The 23223-nt window shown below is 41.6% G+C and overlaps 1 protein-coding gene across 9 annotated transcripts in view; it reads left to right on the forward strand.

The window, feature by feature from the left end:
* Positions 1–23223, forward strand: part of MAP3K4 (mitogen-activated protein kinase kinase kinase 4) — a 257666-nt gene that overhangs the window by 228661 nt on the left and 5782 nt on the right. For all 9 annotated transcript variants that reach the window (XM_073627458.1, XM_073627459.1, XM_073627463.1 and 6 more), the window contains 5 exons: positions 704–774; positions 3606–3722; positions 6002–6161; positions 18697–18819; positions 19018–19124. In XM_073627458.1, the coding sequence (XP_073483559.1) occupies positions 704–774; positions 3606–3722; positions 6002–6161; positions 18697–18819; positions 19018–19124 (578 nt within the window). The remainder of the gene's footprint in view (positions 1–703; positions 775–3605; positions 3723–6001; positions 6162–18696; positions 18820–19017; positions 19125–23223) is intronic.

Here is a 23223-nt window from a genome sequence, read left to right on the forward strand (position 1 = left end):
TATAATGCTAGATGCTATGCTGACCTACTGGTTTTGGATCTTTATAGCCACTGACTTGGATCAAGTGTGATCTGGAGTCGAAGGAAAATCAAAAGTACTTATCTGCATACTAATGATTTTAATTATTGACCCAAAGCAAAAAGTCAGCATGGACTTATCATGCCCACAGATCCATATTCCTGCAAACCAAAACTCATGCACTTAAAATATATGTTCAACTGGGTAAAAAGAAAAACCATGGTGTTGCCTGTGTCATCCATTTATATTCTTAAAAATGTATCAATAGCTAAAACACTTGTAAGCAATCCATTGCAGTTTGTAAATTATAAATTGGCTGTCAACATACTGTAAACAGATGAACAAAAATGTGCACTATGCAGTGCACTATACTGTGCAATGGGTTGAGTGTCATTCACGATGAATGGCATCACACCAAACACAAAGCAGCTTTGTTGTTAGGTAATCAAAAAATTGGTACTACACTACATTGGGAATACACTATAATTTTGTAATCTATGCTAAATAATTTCATTTTGGATTGGTAGACTGCCATTGTAAAAACTCCACGTTTCATATAGTATTCAGCAGTAGGAGTGGTATCAATTTTAAGCCCATCAACTCATGTTTAAATTTTTCCGCTGGTTTTGAATGTTTGTGTTAAAAAGTAAAACTTCCAATGTTGTGCTGTATTTTTTTTCTACAGGTGAAGGCCAATATGGGAAGGTCTACACCTGCATTAGTGTTGACACTGGAGAGTTGATGGCTATGAAAGAAGTAAGTAGATTTGATTTCAGGTTTTTGCATTAGATGTTTTTAATGAAATCTGTTCACTGAGCTTCAAAGTGAAAACAGATCTCTGAATGGTTTTCCAAATAAGTGTTTTGAAAGCATTTGTGCATGTGTATGCCAGCTCCTGGGTGGTGATTGAGAAGGGTGAGAGCAGAGGAGAACTTTTGTTCAGGTAAAAAAAAACGTGAAAATGGTTGTATCACGCCTATACAGGTACTTCCAATGAAGTTTATGGGACCAAAAATATGTGACACCGCTCATGTACTTTTACCAGCATTGAGCTTCAAGCGACTGAACGTAGAGATGTGAACAGCCAGTATTGAAAAGAATGGGATTCTTATTGCTGAGCGTTATGTGTAGGCTTGGGTATAATAATGTGCAAAAATACTCAGGTGTGAATGGGGGCCTAGAGTAAAATGGAGATCACTTGTGTGTGTAGTCAAGAGGTTTCAAGTGACTGTGCTATAAATGCATGTGTGTATCAGGAAGGTCCAGCTACTGTTGAGTCAGTATTGTGGCATAATTTACATCACGAGGACAAAAAACACCCCAAGCAAGTTTAAGAAAAGGTTTTTGAAAAGCGCAAAGAAGAGGGTACAAGGACATTTTCCAGTCCCTGAATATACAGTGGAATCAATCATTAAGTAATGGAAATAGTATGACACAGCTGTAAATCTGCCAAGAACAGGCCATACAGGGAAAGTAAGTGACTGTGCAAGAGGGAGATAAATGAGATGCCACCAGCATACCTTGTAACCACTCTGAAGGAGTTACAGGCCTCAGTGGCCAAGACTGAAGATACTATCTAGTAGGCATAGTCTTTCTATAGGTGCTTCACCAGTCGCAGTTTTATGGGAGAGTGAGGAAAAAAGTTTCCGTTAATTATTGCTCATTTGATATCTTTGCTGTAGTTTGCCAGAAGGCACCTGGGAGATTTAATGAAACCAACATTAGGTTTTGTTTTGTTTGTTTTGTCTAGGAGTCCGTTTCTGTTTTTAAGTACAAAATATCCGCTGTTATTCATTACTCTATCACAATAAAACATTATATTTCCAAGGGGGTAAATACTTTTTATTGGGACTGTATATTTAGTATCAACCAATTGCACAATGAAAGTGTGAAGCATTTCATCTAAGGCTGTAGAAGCTAACACATCTATTAATGAAATGCATTTGTGATGTTATCCTTCATTTAGGCATTGTTGCCTAGATACAAAGCAACTCATTCTGACCTACATTTAAGGAGCATGAGTCAGTCATGACGTCATTAGTGTATCCGTTGATAAATTACTACATGGCAACTATGTGAAAGAGTTGGATAAATCTCTACTACAAACTACTGCTACAAGCATGATGTGCTAAACGTTTAGCAACCAGTTTCTGGTGTTGTGCACTCATTGGGTATCTGAACAATCAAAACATTTTCAGTTTTCTTTAACAATGTATAATAACACTGTAAGGCCGGGTTCACAATGGTGAGCTGCATTTTGGCTGCAGAGTGGGTGTATGTGCATATTTAGCCGTGGTTCCATTGATTTCTATTAATTTGCTCTTTCTGCCGCGTTTTCTGAAAGCGCGCCAAAGATGCAGCATGCAGAACTTTTGATGTGCTTTTAGAAAACGTAGCAAAAACATGAGACCTAATAGAAGTCAATGGGACCGTGGCTGAAAGCGCGTGTAAAGTGCACCTTAACCATGTATACACCCACGCTGCAGCCAAAATGTAGCGCTCCAGTGTAGGACTGTTTTTAAGACCACATTTCTGAAGATGTTAGAACGGATATGTTCTTTTGTGTAAAAGAATGTTTGTTTATATTTCTAAAATGTGGTGTGTCAGGCTTGGGCGTGATCTCAAATTTTAGTAAAAGCTTGCTTAGTTTTAAAATTAGTGAAAATGTATACAAAATACATTCATATACAGTTAAACCTTTGCAAGACGAGTTAAATTTTTTAATGCATTTTGACGTGATATACAAGTAGCATTATGTCACAACTGGGTATAAAATAAAAGAGAGGTGACTTTAAGTGTAGCAAAAAGGTTACATTTAATGAAGGTACAACATTTAGCAACTCACATGGTTGATGATTAAAACAGGCACATCTAAGTATGTAGGTATTTGGGGTAAAGCTGTACACATAGACAGTCCTCCTCACCGCCATCGATGTCATCCCTTCCACGCTGCGCTCCATGTTCGGTTCAATCGCTCTACTGCAGGGTAGTCTTCCCGGTCACGATTGCAGACTGACAGCGGTGAGAGCCGGCGGTGTGGGGATGGTCTATGTGGACAGCTTTACCCCGGATGCCTGCATACTTAGATGTGCCTCTTTTAATAATCAATCATGTGAGCTGCTAAATGTTGTACCTTCATTAAACGTAACCATATTGCTACACTCTCTCTCTTCTCTTTTTATACTCTCTTTTCTTTTATACTCTGTAGCTCCTGCTAGATTTTGCTTCTAATCCGCTTGTGGAGGCTGCCATTTGTGGATGGACATTTAATGGTTATACAACCTATCACATTGCTATAATCTTTTTATATAGACTTTAAACTGAAGGACTTATGAATAAATGGTTGTGGAACGAATCATTTGAGTTTCCTTTATTTTTTATGGAGAAATTCGCTTTGATATAAGAGTGCTTTGGATTACATGTTTCTGGAATGAATTATGCTTGCAATCCAAGGTTTTACTGTATTTAAAATTATAAGATTTACATAATCAGGTTTATGTATACTTTACCATTTTAGATGAACTTGTTACTTCTAATGGGTTACTTTGTGTACAGTCATTAAATGCTTTTTTTTCTCTACCTCTTAGATCCGCTTTCAGCCAAATGACCATAAGACAATCAAAGAAACTGCAGATGAATTGAAAATCTTTGAAGGCCTTAAACACCCAAATCTTGTCCGATATTTCGGTGTAGAACTTCACAGAGTAAGAAATTTGTACCTAATGTGAAGCTGTTTGCTTTTGACTTTCTTTGTTAGTACATTAAAATAGATTTGCTTGTAGTAGAATCACTTGTTTTTCCGGCACTTGTAACCTTTTCTACATTCTGGAAAAAAGTTTGCAGCATGTCATACAGTGTCGTATGGGAAAATGTGGTTTCCAGTTGAGTTCTTAAACTTAAAGAAATTTTTATGTGATGTTTTGGTTGAAAAAAGACCATCTGATTCAACTAATAAAAGGGAACAAAAATCATAAAATCCTATATACACAATCCTAAATCCTACAGTTGATCCAGAGGAATCAAAAAACCCCAGCAAAGCAGGATCCAATTTGCTCCAGCAGGGGAAAAAAAATTCCATCCTTCACATAGAAATGATAGTATCCATTTATATTATGTACATTTAGGAAAGAATCCAGGCAATCTACTGGGCTGGTCAGAACCAGCTCTTAAAGGGAGTCTATTCCACGTTTTCACAGCGCTTACTGTGAAGAAACCGTTCTGTATTCCTCCAGATGTAAAGAGTGGCTTTTCCTTTGTGATGACCTTTTTAAGTGTGAATAACTCAACACCAAGTTCATTATATGGACCACTTGTGTATTTATACATGCTAATTCATGGTGATAATATCCCCCTTCATCTCCTCTTCTCGAGAGAGAATAAGTTAAGTTCCTGTAATCATTCCTCCTAGCTGAGCTCCTCAATGCCACGTAACAGTTTGGTTGCCCTTCTCTGCACTTTCTCCAACTCCCCTGATATCCTTTTTGTGGACTGGTGCCCCAAACTGAACTGCATATTCCAGATGAGGTTTTACTAATGATTTGTACAGGGGTAAAATGATGTCTCTCTCTGCAGTCCATACCTCTCAATACAAGAAAGGATTAACCGACTGCCTTCCAGACCTATTTATAAATGGAGGCTGTAGCAGCTAGGATGTGTTTAAATTTGTTCAGATGGCAACGCGCTTTCTGGGGGAAGCAATTCTGTTAGACCCCTTTCACACAGGGGCAGTTTTCAGGCAATTTAGTGCTAGAAATAGCGACTGAATACTGCCTCCCATTCATTGCAATGGGTGCTTTCACACTCGGGCGGTGCACTTGCGGGACATTAGAAAAAGTCCTGCAAGCAGCATCTTTGGGGCAGTTTGAGAGCGCTGTACATCGCTCCCAAAATGCCCCTGCCCATTGCAATGAATAGGCAGCTGTTTCGGAAGCGGCACAACACGGGAGTTTTTAACCCCTTTTTCGGGGTTAAAAGCGCCCAGCTGGCGGCCGAAAAGCAGCGCAGTAGCGCCACTCAAACGAGTGGCGCTTTACCATGAATGTACAGGCGGCCCCAGTGTGAAAGGGCTCTAAAGCTGTCTGATCACTTCCTCAGTCCTCTGAAGGTACTGTCTTCAGAGAGCCTGCCATTGTAGTATTTTATCTTATAAGGGGCAATTGGGCCCCCTATGTGATAGCAAAGTGTGATATGTAATATCAATCATTGTAAAATAATAATAAAAATAAAGCAACATATAAAAAAAAAAAAAAAAAAAAAAAGTAAAAAACGCAAAAAATTTAAAGTCCCCTGCCTCCCACATACAGACACAAAAGCACCAAAACCCATGTGTTAGGTGGTACATCTTGCACATTACCATGAATTTCAGCGTGAGAGCAATGCTATTGCCATCATTTATGGCTAATTCAAAATTTTTAACCTGTAAAGGCTTTTATCAATTGCTTATTTAAAGCTTTTTAAAAAGTACAAAACCATAGAGAAAAGAAAAAAGTCTGACCTATAGCTGGTGGTGAACCAACAGGCACATCTAGTAGTAAATGCAAATGGGGAAACCGTCTGACCCATAAAGACGCAAACAAGCCAAGTAGTCACCTTGTCTGGCATTACATTTAATTACAAAGCAACTGCAAACTGTTAAGGCCAATTTATTAGTTTTTTTTCTTATTTTCAGTACAGTTTCTTGTGTTAATTGTCATCTGCTTCAAAGTAGCAGCAGAGATTCTTTTTTAGTTTATGAAAGATACTCCAATGCTAACAGATCTATATCCAGTCCAAATGGATTATATATTGTGATTATTGCTGCTGAAACAAAACAGTGTTCACACTTTCACCTGTGTCTTGCAAATGTATTGCCGATGTGTGGCAGTATTTTTTAGGCGTGGATTTCTTTCATGAGAATTCTTGATAGTTAAAAAGCATTTTATAGAAAATGTATGGTAATGTTTTCCTTATTGTAGGCGTAATATATTTCTTTATCCGACTGCAGGAAGAAATGTACATTTTCATGGAATACTGTGATGAGGGTACTTTGGAGGAAGTTGCTAGGCTTGGCCTTCAGGAGCATGTCATACGGCTTTACACTAAGCAGATCACCATTGCAATAAATGTGCTTCATGAACATGGTATTGTTCACCGGGATATAAAAGGTAAATGAGGGTTACCGGGTTGCGTAGCATTTAGATTTTTGTTTTTGTTTTGTGGCGGTCTGTCCATTGTCACATAAATATTAAGCTGTGACTTATTTTGTGTACAGAAAAAGCTAATTATCATGCTTTCTAGGAATAAATCAGATTATTTCATATAACTCCTTTCTTTAATATACACTGCATCAAGTTGGAATGAATACTTGACCTGAGCATGTGTGTTTTTATGAGGAAAAATGCTAAGCCCTTTTTACATGAACAAAAATCTAGAGTATGTTAATGTGAATAAAATGTTTTAAAACCTTGGATGGGTTTGGGAACAATAATTAGAAAAGTCAGTGAGCGAGGTATAAGAACCTAAGAAGTGTTGGTGTTTTTACATTCATTTCTAGCCTTTAACCAATGTTAAAAATGAACTCCAGGCATGGTATATTTTTCATAGTTACATTGGTGCAGCTTGGACAAATGCTGAGCAGCTGACTTCCTGTGTTCACTATGCATCAGATTGGCTACTCAGCACAGGACCTGGAAGCAAGTGAAGATGTCCGCTAGGCGAAAGTAGCCATGTCTACTTCAGTGATTTTCAGCTTCCAGGGGCAATGGCCAGGAATGGTGTATATACATAGGTAGGGCTGGGGAAAAAATTGATTTAAATCTTGAATCGAGTTGAGAGGTCAAATCGATTCAAAATTTAAGCAAAACGATTTTTTTAGATTTTTTTTTTTCACCGCGCCGGCCCTGAGGAGCTGCGGGCAGGAGTTTTTAAACGAGGCCGTGGCTTCGGCCTAGTCCGCGAGGCCGGACGCCACGGACTCGCTTAAAAACTCCTGCCTGCAGCTCCCCAGGACCGGCACTGACACCGCGCCGGTCCTGAGGATCTGCAGGCAGGAGTTTTTAGGTGAGGCTGCGGACTAGGCCTAGTCCGCGAGGGCGGACGCTGCGGACTAGGCCGAAGCCGCGGCCTCGCCTAAAAACTCCTGCCCGCAGCTTCTCAGGACCGGTGCGGTGTCCAAAAAAAAAAAAAAAACTCGATTCTAATTGTGATTAATAATTTATATTTATAAATTTATCTAATTTTTTTTTTTTTAAATCTCAGATTTATTTATTTTTTTTGGAAAATCTCCCAGCCCTATACATAGGTATTTACCATTACCTATGTCCAAGCTGGACCAGTGTAACTAAAAATATACCATACCTGGAATCTTTTAATTATGCGGTTTTAATAAATTTCTATGCAGAAAACACCTAGCAGCATAGATTGTTTTAAATGCATTTTCTTATGTTCATAGTATGTAAATTCAAACATATATTATGTTCCCCATCGATGCTGGACAAGAGTGGTCAAAACTTTTTTCACAGATATTAGAGAAGCCATATGGTTACATACATAGTTTTAGACTGGTTGAAAAAAAAACACAAGTCCATCTAGTTCAGGGATCTTCAAAATACGGCCCTCCAGCTGTTGCAGAACTACATGTCCCATGAGGCATTGTAAAAGGCTGACATTCAGACACGACTAGGCATGATGGGAATTAAGTTCCTGAACAACTGGAGGGCCATAGTTTTAAAGACCCCTGATCTAGTTCAACCAATTCTATGTATTAACTTGGTTCATATGATGCTTTTTTAAATCTACTTTCCAAAACAAACCTACGATCATTGTTACATAGTTAGTCATCTAGTTCAACCAAAAAAAATAAAAAATACAATCCCATGTACACAATCCTATACCCACAGTTGATCCAGAGGAAGGTGAAAAACCCCAGCAAAGCATGATCCAATTTGCTACAGCAGGGGGAAAAAAATCCCTCCTGATCCCCCAAGAGGCAATCGGATTTGCCCTGGATCAACTTTAACTATAAATGTTAGTACGCAGTTATATTATGTACATATAGGAATATATAGAATCCAGGCCTTTTTTAAAGCAATCTGAGCTTGCCAGAACCACCTCTGGAGGGAGTCTATTCCACATTTTCACAGCTCTTACTGTGAAGAAACCTTTCGATATTTTGAGACTAAATCTTTTTTCCTATAGATGTAAAGAGTGCACCCTTGTCCTCTGTGATGACCTTAAAGTGAAACTCAACACCAAGTTCACTATATGGACCACTTATGTATTTGTACATGTTGATCATATCCCTCCTTAATCTCCTCTTCTCAAAAGGGAATAGATTCAGTTCCTCTAATCTTTTCTTATCTGAGCTCCTCCATGCCTCTTATCAGCTTGGTTGACCTTCTCTGCACTTTCTCCAGTTCCCTGATATCCTTTTTGAGAACTGGTGCCCAAAACTGAACTGCATTTTCCAGATGAGGTCTTACTAATGATTTGTACAGAGGCAAAATGATTTCTCTCTCTCTATCCCATACCTCTCTTAATACAAGAAAGGACTTTGCTTGCTTTGGAAACCGCAGCTTGGCATTGCATGCCATGTATTGAACTGAACTTATGATCTACCAAATCCCCTAGATCCTTCTCCACCATTGATTCCCCAGTTGTTCTCCCCCTAGTATGTATGATACATGCATATTCTTAGCCCCCAAGTGCATAACTTTACATTTATCAACATTAAACCTCATTTGCCACTTAGTTGCCCAATTAGACAGTGCATTGAGGTCAGCTTGTAAATTGGAGACATCCTGTAAGGACATTATTCCACTGCATAGCTTAGTGTCATCGGCAAAGACAGAAAGGTTACTTTTAATGCCAGACCCTATATCATTTATAAAGATATTAAAAAGTAAGGGTCCCAGCACTGAACCTTGGGGTACACCACTGATAACCTTAGACCATTCAGAATAAGAGTCAATAACCACTTCTCTCTGAATTCTGTATTTTAGCCAGTTTTCTATCCATTTACAAATTGATTTTTCCAAGCCCGTAGACTCTTTACCTTAGATGCAGACAAGCAAAGAAGATGTGTTTCCACCGCTCAGGCTGACACTGACCCAGGTGTAAGTAGAAGTTTCAGAGCAGAAGAGCTCCAGGTGCTGGCTGAATGCTAGGCAAAGCAGGCTTGAATGGAGGAGAAGATTTGGATGCCGCACACTGGATGTAGTCAAAAAACTTCACTTTATTGAAAAAATGGGATCATCAAAACAACAAGACTGTCATGCAGAAAGTACAGGTAAGCTGACGCGTTTCGCACTCAGGACTGAGTGCTTACTCATAGCTAACAAATATTAAAAAGACAAACTCTTATATAGCTCAATGGAGTATCACATGATTGCCCAATTAGATGGTCATTGAGTCTCAGCTGGAAGCCAATTTAATGAGGTCTCGGCATCTGCTGGCTATTTGGTGTGTTAACTGAAGTACATTCATTATTATATACACGTTTATTGATAGGATTCACTATATATATATATATACACACATATATATTTTTTGCCTACACATGTACATATACACATCTTTTTTCACATTCTTTGTCATCTATTTACATGTCACGGTTTTGAAAACATTTCTCAATCAGTTAACACACCAAATAGCCAGCAGATGCCGAGACCTCATTAAATTGGCTTCCAGCTGAGACTCAATGACCATCTAATTGGGCAATCATGTGATACTCCATTGAGCTATATAAGAGTTTGTCTTTTTAATATTTGTTAGCTATGAGTAAGCACTCAGTCCTGAGTGCGAAACGCGTCAGCTTACCTGTACTTTCTGCATGACAGTCTTGTTGTTTTGATGATCCCATTTTTTCAATAAAGTGAAGTTTTTTGACTACATCCAGTGTGTGGCATCCAAATCTTCTCCTCCATTCAAGCCGACTCTTTACCTTACACATGAGCCGTGTGTGTGGGGAACTGTTTCAAACGCTTTTGCAAAATCCAGGTATACCACATCCACAGCCACCCCTCTGTCCAAGGTTTTACTTGCCTTCTCATAAAAAGAAATCAGGTTTGTTTGACAACTCCTGTCTTTCATGAATCCATGCTGTCTGTTGCTTAAAATATTTTTCTCTAGCATTGTTATTCAGTGGCATGCTAATCCTTCAACCAGTCCTACAATCACTGGTTAGTGGCATTTTAAAAAATCCCACCATTGGTGATCAACTGTATTTTAACCACTGGCCACATGGTGACAGTAGATTTACTGTAACTGTGCAGCAGCTGCAGGCTTAGCAGTGTGAATAAGCACATGCCCCCGCTGATCCGCGCTGGGGTTGGACACAGCATGATTTTTTCAGCAGGTGTCGGCCAATGATTTATGGCTGGGACCTGCTGATCAGCTTTGTCCAATCACAGCACAGAGTCCTGTATTTACAAGTGGTTAAACCCCCCACATTTGTGATTGCTGTGATTGGCCATCACAGCAAACACAAGGCACCCCGGTGTACCAGTTGGCTATGTGCCTTCAGCTGATCCTTTCCACTGTCTAATAGCGGGTGCACCAACACCAATATTAACAAAAAAGACATAAAGACGTGTTCACTCAGAACAACACAGCTCTGGCTAAAAGTTTTGAGAATGACACAAATATTAATTTTCACAGTGTCTCCTGCCTCATTTTTATTAAGGCAATTTGCATATACTCCAAAATGTTATGAAGCGTGATCAGGGGAACTGCAATTATTTGCAAAGTCCCTCTTTGCCGTGAAAATTAACTTAATGCAAAAAAAAAAAACCTTTTCTTTCTCGAACATCACGGGACACAGAGCCACAGTAATTACTGATGGGTATCACTGGTGATTGGACACTGGCACACCCTATCAGAAAGATCAACCCCCTATATAATCCCTCCCCTTGCAGGGATACCTCAGTTTTTACACCAGTGTCTTAGGTGATGGACGTGTAAAGATGTGCTGTGCTGAGCTCCAAGGGGAATATCCCATATCCTATACTGGGGGCAAGCCAGGCAGACCGGATCTATTCAAAGTGTCCTTTCTAGGCCGAATTGGATGGTACCCGGGCCTCATGTCCGAAGAAACGAGGTTTTACCTGTAACGCTTCTCTTTTTAGAGAGCTGGACCCCGCAGATCAGAAAATGGCTTTAAACCTCCTAATTTCTGGCTGGGTGCTTTACAGGGCCAGAACTGCAGGATCCCCCTATTCATAGGGGCCCCAGTCTCTGACGGTTTTTTCAAACGGAGCCCACCGTGAGAGGTGAAGATTGGGTCTGTGTAAACTGAACCCTGCGGCTGGATAAGGTAAGGGAGATTCCACAGAATTTTCTAATTCTAGTAGGTTTCTCCTTTAAGGTAAATACATGCTATGCCTATTGTGACCACCGGGGGCTGCCAAGAGCACAAACCTTCACATGCTGACGTCTGTCTCAAGTGTTCATGCTGCAAGCTTCAGCGTCTCAGGCCGGCTCCAAGGTAGGATGGATGGGGGGATTTCTCATGTTTGAATGTTCCCCCCAGGCTATAGGGAGGCCACAGGGGTCTAGAAAGCGGTTATACCGCTCGGGCACCGCTGCCTCGGCCGCCATTACCGACCACTGCCGTTTTTTAGGCAGGCTCTTCACTACCAGCTTCTCTCCCTCCTCCCCCTCCCCCAGCCTTCCTCCATAGTATTTCAGGAGAGTCGGCCAGCGCGGGAAGTGCTTGTTTTTTTTTTTAAATTCGAGGGGGGGCGGTAGATGGGGGGGCGGGACGTCAGCACAGGTGCTTAGACTCCCACTCAGGCCAGCTGCAGGCTATTAAAGGCACTCTATACAGGTGCACACAGCCTTTGGAGAGACACAGAGCTGACGGTCGCATGTAAGGTGGGACACAGGCATTCTCCTAGGCAGCATTTACTGAAGTAACACCAGAATGAGCATTGGGTAGTAAGGCTTTTAGCCGGACTACATCGTTCAGCAGGCAGTGTTCATTTGTATACCTCACACCTTGTTGCTTTGCACTATGGGTAAAAGAGGTTCAAGCACCCCAAGAACCAGAGACACTAGGGGATCTTGTTCGGGTTCTGAGGGCCCCCTGTCTGCAGCATCCTCCCCCCTGAAGGGCCAGGGACGGCTAGCCAGGTAGAGCCATTGGGGTCAGGGGCTACACCTGCTTCTGGCACTTCAGCCCCTGTATATATTACACAAGAGGTTTTTTCCTCAACCATTAATGGTTTAGAGGAAAGATTAATGGCCGTGATTACAGCTTCACTCAGTGGAAGAAAACGTGCTAGGCCTTCCTCTGTTCCCCAAGATCCTCAGGAAGAGGAGCTCTGGGATAAGGGAAACGAATCCCCTTCAGAGGATCGGAATGCGACAGATGATTCCTCTTCGGAGGAATCAGGTGGTGGGGGACCCTCTGCGACTTCCCAAGCGGAGAAAGTCTTAGTGCAGATCCTTACTGGATTGGTCCGCTCCACATTTAAGTTGCCCGTACCTGAAACTGCTAAAGAATCCTCTTCTGCTTTGGGGTCACTGAAACCTTTCCAAGCAGCACAGGCTTTTCCTGTTCATAATTTACTTGAAAAGCTCATTTATTCTGAGTGGGATCACCCAGACAAACATTTTTTTCCGCCGAGAAAGTTTTCAACGCTTTATCCGATGGAAGAAAAGTTTATTAAAATGTGGGGAATACCGGCCATTGATGCCGCCATTTCCTCTGTAAATAATAGTCTGACTTGTCCTGTAGACAATGCTCAGATGCTCAGGGATCCTGTAGATAAAAAGATGGAATCCCTATTAAAGGATGTTTTCTCCTTAGCAGGTTCTGTGGCCCAACCTGCAGTAGCAGCGATTGGAGTCTGTCAGTACTTAAGAGACCATGTTAAGCAGGTCATCAAAGTATTACCTGAACAGCAGGCCCAGGGGTTTGCTAACCTTCCTGCGGCCTTATGTTACGTTGTTGACACCATTAGAGATTCTATCATGCAAACCTCTCGTCTTTCACTTGGGTTAGTGCATATACGTAGAATCCTATGGTTGAAAAATTGGTCAGCCGAAGCACCATGTAAGAAACTCCTGGCGGGGTTTCCATTTCGTGGTGAAAGGTTGTTTGGAGAGGACTTGGATAACTATATCAAGAGAATCTCTTGTGGGAAAAGCACTCTCTTACCTGTTAAGAAGAAGAGTAAGCATTCCTCTTTCAAACGGACTCTTTCCCCAGCGCCGGGGGCTTCAGCCTCCAGGCAGTCTCAATGGCCTCCTCCATCCGGGTCCAGAGACAAGAGTCAACCCCAGGGACAAAAGAAGTCCTGGGGGAAGAAGCCTACTAGGCAAAACACTAAGACCTCTGCATGAGGGGGCGCCCCCGCTCACTCGAGTGGGGGGAAGACTGCGACAGCTCTCAGGGCTCTGGCAGGAGGATTTCCAGGACAGATGGGTAATCTCCACGGTAACCTTAGGGTACAAGCTGGAGTTTCAGGAATTTCCCTCTCCTCGGTTCCTCAGATCAGGTGTTCCCAGAGACCCAGAAAGGAAGCAGTCGCTCCTTCTAGCGTTAGAGCGACTTTTGTCACAGGAGGTCATTATGATGGTTCCCGCAAAGGACCAGGGATTGGGCTTCTATTCCAACCTTTTTACGGTCCAAAAGCCAAATGGGGATGTCAGACCCATTCTGGATTTAAGGGATCTGAACCGATTCTTAAGGATTCAATCCTTCCGCATGGAATCAATTCGGACAGTAGTTCCCACCCTGCAGGGAGGAAAATTTCTGGCATCGATAGACATCAGAGATGTATATCTGCATGTGCCCATTTTTCCTGCTCATCAGAAGTTTCTGCGCTTCGAGGTAGGAGGGCGCCATTTCCAGTTTGTGGCTCTGCCTTTCGGGATAGCCACTGCTCCTCGAGTGTTCACAAAGATCTTGGCTCCTCCTCTGGCCAGATTAAGGGCTCAGGGTATAGCTGTCATAGCATACCTAGACGACCTGCTCTTGATAGACCGGTCGGTAGCCTCTTTGAATGGAAACTTGAGGACCACAGTCAGGTATCTAGAACACCTGGGTTGGATCCTCAACCTAGAAAAGTCTTTCCTAAAACCAGTAAGAAGACTGGAGTATTTAGATCTGATTATAGATACAAGCCAGGAGAAAATATTTCTACCCCAGGCAAAGATCGCTGCATTAAGGGAGCTGATTCTGGCAGTCAGGACCAAGAAGGGTCCCTCTGTCCGCCTTTGTATGAGGCTACTAGGGAAGATGGTGTCCTCATTCGAAGCAGTTCCCTATGCTCAGTTTCATTCAAGAATGCTGCAACACAGTATTCTGTCGACCTGGAACAAGAAGGTTCAGGCATTAGACTTTCCGATGCGCCTGTCACATGCGGTGCGTCAGAGCCTCAATTGGTGGCTCATACCGAAAACCTGCAGAAGGGGAAATCCTTTCTACTGGTTACCTGGACGGTGGTAACAACAGATGCCAGTCTGTCAGGTTGGGGAGCAGTTCTGGAACAGTCTGCGATCCAGGGGCTATGGTCCAAGACCGAGAGGACCTTACCCATCAACATTCTGGATATCTGGATATCTAGCCCTAAAAGCCTGGACTATCAAGCTACAGGGTTGTCCGGTCAGGATCCAGTCCGACAATGCCACAGTAGTGGCTTATGTCAATCATCAGGGAGGCACTCGGGAATAGAGAACTGGCAGGCGGACTATCTAAGTCGCCAGCAGTTGCTCCCAAGGGAATGGTCTCTGCATCCCGACGTCTTTTGGGCCATATGCCAAAGATGGGGGGTTCCAGATGTAGATCTCTTTGCATCCCGATTCAACAAAAAGATAGACAGATTTGTGGCAAGGACAAAAGATCCTCTTGCATGCGGGACGGATGCGTTGGTGATTCCGTGGCATCAGTTCTCACTGATTTACGCATTTCCGCCAATTCTGCTACTGCCACGACTCCTTCGCAGGATCAGGCAGGAAAGGAAGTCGGTACTTCTGGTGGCCCCCGCTTGGCCCAGAAGGACTTGGTATGCAGAAATAGTAAGGATGACAGTGGGTTCCCCGTGGACACTACCGGTACGCCCAGATGTGTTATCTCAAGGTCCAGTGTTCCATCCTGCCTTACAAACGCTAAATTTGACGGTTTGGCTATTGAGACCCACGTTCTGAAGAGTCGTGGGCTCTCAGGTCCTGTCATATCTACCTTGATTAATGCAAGGAAGCCAGCTTCCAGGATGATTTATCATAGAGTCTGGAAAGCTTATGTATCCTGGTGTGAATCCAGAGGTTGGCATCCCAGGAAATATGTCATAGGTAGAATTCTTGATTTTCTACAATTAGGATTAGAGATGAAGCTGGCCTTGAGTACCATCAAGGGCCAGGTCTCTGCCTTATCAGTATTATTTCAACGGCCATTTGCTTCGCATTCTTTGGTCCGAAACTTTATGCAGGGGGTGATGCGTCTTAATCCTCCAGTTAAAGCGCCCCTAAACCCCTGGGACTTGAACTTGGTCCTGGCTGTGTTACAGAAACAGCCTTTTGAACCAATAAGTCAGATTCCTTTGGTCTTGTTGACAAGGAAGTTAATATTTCTGGTGGCCATCTCTTCTGCTAGAAGAGTTTCAGAATTAGCAGCCCTTTCCTGTAAGGAGCCTTATTTGATTATACACAAGGATAGAGTGGTACTGCGCCCTCATCCTAGTTTTTTTCCGAAGGTGGTTTCTGATTTTCATGTAAATCAAGACATTGTTCTGCCTTCCTTTTTTCCAGATCCCTGTTCTCCGGAAGAGAGATCTCTACATTCGTTGGATGTAGTAAGAGCAGTTAAGGCCTATCTCGAGGCAACTGCTCAGATCCGCAAGACGGATGTTTTGTTTGTGCTGCCAGAGGGTCCTAATAGAGGACAGGCAGCGTCAAAAGCTACCATTTCTAAATGGATTAGACAATTGAGCATTCAAGCTTACGGTTGGAAACAGAAGATTCCTCCGTTTCAGATCAGGGCACATTCCACAAGGGCTATTGGTGCTTCTTGGGCAGTGCATCACCGGGCCTCTATGGCTCAAATCTGTAAGGCCGCAACCTGGTCTTCAGTCCATACATTCACCAGATTCTATCAGGTGGATGTGAGAAGGCATGAGGATATCGCCTTTGGGCGTAGTGTGCTGCAGGCAGCGGCACTGGGTCCTCAGGTCTGATTGAACCCTACTTGGTCGTGGTTCCCCCCCCCCCCCCCCCCCCAGGTAGCATTGCTCTGGGACATCCCATCAGTAATTACTGTGGCTCTGTGTCCCGTGATGTTCGAGAAAGAAAATAGGATTTTTTAAAACAGCTTACCTGTAAAATGCTTTTCTTTCGAAGGACATCACGGGACACAGTGGTCCCGCCCCTCTTCTAATACACTATATTGCTTGGCTACAAAACTGAGGTATAGGGGGTTGAACTTCCTGATAGGGTGTGCCAGTGTCCAATCACCAGTGATACCCATCGGTAATTACTGTGGCTCTGTGTCCCGTGATGTCCTTCGAAAGAAAAGGATTTTACAGGTAAGCTGTTTTAAAAAATCCTATTTTCCACTGCATTTCAGCCCTGCCACAAAAGGACAAGCTGACATTAAGTCAGCAATTCTCTTGTTAACACAGGTGTCAGTGTTGACCAGGCTGGAAATCACTCTGTAATGCTGATTGAGTTAGAATAACAGACTGTAAGCTTTAAAAGGAGGGTGGTGCTTGAAATCATTGTTCTTCCTCTGTTAACCATGGTTACCTGCAAGGAAACGTGCAGAAAACATGTGCACAAAAAGGGATTCACAGGCACGGATATTGCTGCTACTAATCAACCATTTATCGGATCATTAATAACTTCAAGAAGAGAGGTTTGGTTGTTGTGAAGAAGGCTTCAGGGAGCCCAAAAAATTCCAGCAAGTGCCAGGACCATCTCTTACAGATGATTTCAGCTGCAGGATCGGGACACCACCAGTGCAGAGCTTGCTCAGGAATGGCAGCAGGCAGGTGTGAGTGGATCTGCACGCACAGTGAGGCGAAGACATTTGGAGGATGGCCTGGTGTCAAGAAGGGCAGCAAAGAAGCCACTTCTCTCTAGGAAAAATGCCAGGGACAGACTGATATTCTGCAAATTTGCAAAAGGTACAGAGATTATACTTCTGAGGACTGGGGTAAAGTCATTTTCTCTGATGAATCCCCTTTCCGATTGTTTGGGGCATCTGGCAAAAACCTTGTGCGTAGAAGAAAATCTGAACAACTACCATCAGTCCTGTGTCATACCAATAGTAAAGCATCCTGAGACTATTTGTGTGGTGTTGCTTTTCAGCCAAAGGAGTAGGCTCACTCACAATTTTGCTTAAGAATACAGCCACGAATAAAGAATGGTACAAAAACATCCTCCGAGAACAACTTCTATCAACCATCCAAGAACAGTTTGGTGACGAACAATGCCTTTGATGGTGCACCTTGCCATATGGGAAAAGTGATAACGAAGTGGCTTGGGGAACAAAATATCAAAATTTTGGGTCCATGGCCAGGCAACACCCCAAACCTTAATCCCATTGAGAATTTGTCGTCAATCCTCAAGAGGAGGGTGAAAAAAAAAACCCACAAATTCTGACAAACTGCAAACATTGAATGCTTGTAATTATATTTCAGTATACCATAGTAACATATGACAAGAAGATCTAAAAACACTGAGCAGCAGACTTTATTTAAAAATTAATATTTGCGTCATTCTCAAAACTTTTGTCCTTGCCTGCTATAAAGCTAGCCATACACTATGCTAATTTTATCCAGTCCCAAAACGAACAAAATCTAACAGCGTATGTTAAACCTACACTTTTTGTACAACACTTCTGTATACTGTGTGTATATGTAGGTGTGTGTGTGTATGTGTATGTATATATATAAATATGTATGTCCCCCAAAAATGAATACACAATTTGAATGATTATAAAGTCGGTATTTATTACCATAAAGTTCCATTTCAAATTTTTAAATAAAATGCATAAAAGTACTTTTTTTTTTTTTTTTTTTTATACTTGGCGCCTGTTCTTAAAATGATAACCATTCTGGTCCAGGCATTGCTGATGACGTAGCATTAAATCACAAGCATTGAGAATCATTTAATTTGTTATTTGAAAAAGTCCAGTGGCGTGAGGTCCTGGTGAATGCGGAGGGTATTCTACTGAAAGTCTTTGCCCAATCCATCTGTTTGGCAGATTCTCATCAAGATGGGCCCTTCCATTAAGATGGTAGTGTGGGGGCACCCCATCTTGTTGGAGGTAAAAATCCTCTTCTCCAAAATCCTCTTGAATGTGAGGCATGAAGGATTCCAGCAGCAAATTCAAGTAAGCTGCACCAGTTACAGTACCATCAAAAAAGATTGGTCTGATTAATCCATGCGCTGACAAGCCACACTACACTGTCACTCCTGGTAAATTAACATGATGTTCTTCCATAATGCACGGATTCTGAGGTACCCAGTAAGTGCAAGTGTGGTGGTTAATTGAACCAGGCACTAAGTATATAAAGTACATTTATGTATTTTATTTTAAAATTTGAAACTCAACTGTATGGTAATAAATACTGGCTTTATAATCATCCAAATTGTGTATACATTTTTGTAGGACACCCTGTATGTGTGTGTATTAAAACATGTTAATGGCTGTACACCATTTACTTATGTAAATTGCTTTTGATATAACTTTCCCAGGTGCAAACATATTTCTTACATCTTGCGGACTAATCAAACTGGGAGACTTTGGGTGCTCTGTGAAACTGAAAAACAATGCCCAAACAATGCCGGGAGAAGTCAACAGTACACTGGGAACAGCAGGTAGATTATGAAACTTCCCACTGCCAAAAAGCAGATTTCACACTTAAGCATTTTGCATTAATGTAGATACATATTTATTTCTATATGGTGCAGTACATTTTTTTATGTTTAAATTAATTAACTAAAGACATCCCAAGCACATTTGTCTTTGTGATAGTTTTAAAAAAATGTAACCTGTATTTACCCATATTTCTGCAGCATACATGGCCCCAGAAGTTATCACCAGAGCAAAAGGAGAAGGGCATGGACGGGCAGCAGATATCTGGAGTTTGGGATGTGTGCTGATTGAAATGGTCACAGGCAAGGTGAGATGTTACCATTTCTTGGAGCATGTGTATTAAAGGGATTTTTAAAAAAAGGAACTTTATCGTACATCACGGGACCCAGAGCAGGTTATAATCTTAACTATCTGGGTTATGCGCCACCTGTAGATGAATGAACACTGGTAGATCAATTAGATCAATCAAACAGGAAGTCCTCCCCTATATAACCCCTCCCACACAGGAAGTGCCTCAGTTTTTTCGCCAGTGTCTGTAAGGCGGTGGTCACTGATGAGCTACATGTGCTGTTGAAGCATACTTGGAGGTCCTGAACAATTCTGCTGAGAATCATGGACGTCAATTGGACCCATTTGAGAAAAGCTGTTAGCTAAAATGGATGGTACCTGAGCCTCGCTGGATAAGGAGAAGAATCCTCTAGGTTTGCCTGTAATGCAGCCTGCAGTGTTTGCTCTGACCAAAGTGCTTCACAGTAGGGTGCTATACAGGTCCAGGGGAGTGGACCGAGATAATAAGGACCGGGTACCCTCTTTAAGTGACACAACCTGCTATGATGGGTGAGGTTTGGATGGACTCCTGTTTTGATTCAGAGTCCTGCATCAGAAAATGGTAAGTCTGCATTTGCAGTATCCTTTTTTTTTTTTTTTTTAAATCTGACTGTCTGATCTTTCTCCCAGTGGCCACTGGGGGCAGTGTGCTGTCAGTATAGGCAGGAAGTAGAAGGGCAGCCATTTCTTGTGGACCATGTGGGCTAAAGGATCAGCAAGGCCTCTGAGACATAACTGCAGCCCATAGCTACATAATGAGGTGTGAATACTTTCTATGGGGGAGCTGCATGACCAGACAAGTCATGATTATATACTGCATAAAGGTACACTTGTATACTTAATTCTTAATATGGGGGCTTGTACAACTGTCGGTCGATACGCCCCCGTACGGGTATCCATGCACTTTAAGGAGTTGTCTCCAGAAAAGTGTGCATTTGGTCTGCATTAGGCTGTTCTGAAGCAGCATAGAGGCTACATTGGATGCATATGTGCTTGGCTAATCCTGCAAAACTAGTATGGGGCCAGGTGCAGCATAGTATACATGCTTGCATAAATACGTTTTCATGCTTGCACAAACGCATACTTGTGTACCCCCGTAAGGGCTGCTGATTTGGTTTCTTAGCAATCCGCCAATTACCCCACTGCCATCCTCCTCACGATCAATTAACTCAAAGAACAGTCAGTTTCATGGTTTTGTCATATTTATTGTGGGATAACTTGAATTGGGGAAAAGGTGACATGAGATGCCCATAGTATTTAACACATTTCACATTGTATGTAGTTATTCAGTGGCTGTGGCCCTGCAAAAACTGGATACACTGCTTGCACCGCAGTCTCTTTCATTTGAATAACTCTTCCGCAGACTATTACTTCTACTTTCCTTGTACAAATCCTTACTGTAAAACCTTCTGATATTCTATTTCTTCACTTCCATTTGAACAACAAAGAATCACTCTGAATAATTCCTCATTGTAGACCATGATGGGATTGTCCATGCAAATCAAAGAGCCAGAAGCACACACTGCTTCTTCCCGATGGCCCAGAGAATCAGACAGCCACACTTTGGAAAGCACTACAATTGTGCTAACCGTTGGTTGCTATCTGTCAAGTTAAAACGTTCAGGAAAGGTTGTAAAACGTCCCATGTACATTAAGCCTTTTTCGGACACTTGTTGCTTACAAGTTAAAATGTAGTATTTTTTTGCTAGAAAATTACTTGGAACCCCCAAACATTATATATATTTTTTTAGCAGAGACCCTAGAGAATAAAATGGCGGTCGTTGCAATAGTTTGTGTCAAGCTGTATTTGCACAGCGGTCTTTCAAATGCAATTTTTTGGGGAAAAAATAAACTTCAATAAATTAAAAAAAAAAAAAAAACTAAACAGTAAAGTTAGCCCAATTTTTTTGTATAATGTGAAAGATATTACACCGAGAATCGTGATCTTTAGTCTAAGCAAATAAATTATGTTTCTCATTCTATGCAGAATTGTGCAGCTCTAGGGTCCATAGTCATCAATGATGCATATCGTGATGTGCCGCTTTTTTCCAGGCTCATCAAAGGTTTCTGCAATTTGCAGTAGAAAGTCGTCTTTTTTTCATTTTGTGAAAGCTCCCAAGGGTTCACAAAGCTGCTAGCCCCGATGCTGGACTTGCTGAAGACGCAAGGGGTGTCAATCTCAGTATACCTCAAGAATTTTTACTCAGGAAGCAGTTGGTTCCAGATTTTCCTTTGATACATTTCTGCAGGAAGAACTTGTATCTAGGTCGAAGCACATTCCCTACGTACAGTCCTACTGCAAATCTTTAGTAGAGGATCATTCTCCCTCTCTGGAACATGAAGATTGGATTGGATTGCCGGAGGGCTCTGTTTCCAGGGTGTGACAAAAGGAATGGGGAATCCGCGCAATGGAATTGGATGGGAAACTAAATGGGAAATGAAATGATGGACTGCTGCCCTCACATACGCTGACTCCACCAAAGTGGAATAAGCGAAAAATTGTGAAAGAAAAAAGGATGTGAGTGTGGCGCCATCCCAAATCCTATTTTTAAGACCGGCTTCACAGATGAATTATAGGTGTAAAAAATTGTATATTAAATTCAAAGTGTCTTGTGCTATAATTCATCAAAAACAATATACTGATAAATAAATAAATCAACTCCATAAATAAATAAATAAATAAATCAACTCCTCTAATAAATTATAGATATCAAAGTGACTTGTGCCATAATCATTGAGAAAGTAAATAAACACAATAAAATAAAATATATCACACGTGACATGCAAAAATATCATAAACCATAATTTATGTGACCATTAAAATATTAATAAACAGTCCATATAAATTTGCTATTTAAAACTAGCTGTGATATGTGCCCAGTGCACTATAAGGTGAAAAACAACGTTCGCTGTGGAATTTCTTGGTGTGTCTCTTTAAGCAAGCAACAGGTGTATTCCAAGTGCTGGTGTCTCGCACTTGCAGACATCTCCTTGTAGCTGACGTTTTGGAACATCCTAATGCTTACTGTTTATCGCTCATTTTGATCTACCACAATGTGAGTACTACTTGTATCTGACCAAATAAAAAGTGTTAAACGGTTTTACACTATGGAACCCTTTCTTTTCTCCTTCATGTCCTAACGATATCACCTTGATCCTGGTTTTGCCAAGTACTGTGACTGCACGCTACCCCTGAAGGGGATAAAAAGCTGGTGAGTCTCTGCACAATCACAACGCGAGACACCAGCACTTGGAATACACCTGTTGCTTGCTTAAAGAGACACACCAAGAAATTCCACAGCGAACGTTGTTTTTCACCTTATAGTGCACTGGGCACATATCACAGCTAGTTTTAAATAGCAAATTTATATGGACTATTTATTAATATTTTAATGGTCACATAAAATATGGTTTATGATATTTTGCATGTCACGTGTGATATATTTTGTTTTATTGTGTTTATTTACTTTCTCAATGATTATGGCACAAGTCACTTTGATATCTATAATCTATTAGAAGAGTTGATTTATTTATTTATTTATTTATTGGAGGAGTTGATTTATTTATTTATCAGTATATTGTTTTTGATGAATTATAGCACAAGACACTTTGAATTTAATATACAATTTTTTACACCTATAATTAATTTGTGAAGCCAGTCTTAAAAATAGGATTTGGGACGGCGCCACACTCGCATCCTTTTTTCTTTCACAATTTTTCTGTTTCCAGGGTATTACAGATCTTAAATTGGTGGTTGATGGTTCAGAATTTGGAGAAAGGTAAATTCTTCTACATGGTCCCTGCATCCTGAGACATTTTTGGCAATCTACCAACGTTGGGGAACTCTGCAGGTGGATCTACTGGATTCCAAGTTCTACAAGTGTCTGTGACTAGAGTCCCACTGGCAATACCGGTAGATGCACTGGTAACACCTTAGGGACCAATTCTCCTTAATTGACGCCTTCCCTTTGTTTTAACTACTGCTGCATCTTTTGCGAAAAATCTGGGAGGTGGTAACACTGACAATAGTATTAGCCCAGGAGACCTTGGTACACTGACGGTGAATCTTGCGGTCTTTAG

This window comes from Aquarana catesbeiana, linkage group LG04 (assembly GCF_042186555.1).
Source record: "Aquarana catesbeiana isolate 2022-GZ linkage group LG04, ASM4218655v1, whole genome shotgun sequence".
NCBI lineage: Eukaryota > Metazoa > Chordata > Amphibia > Anura > Ranidae > Aquarana > Aquarana catesbeiana.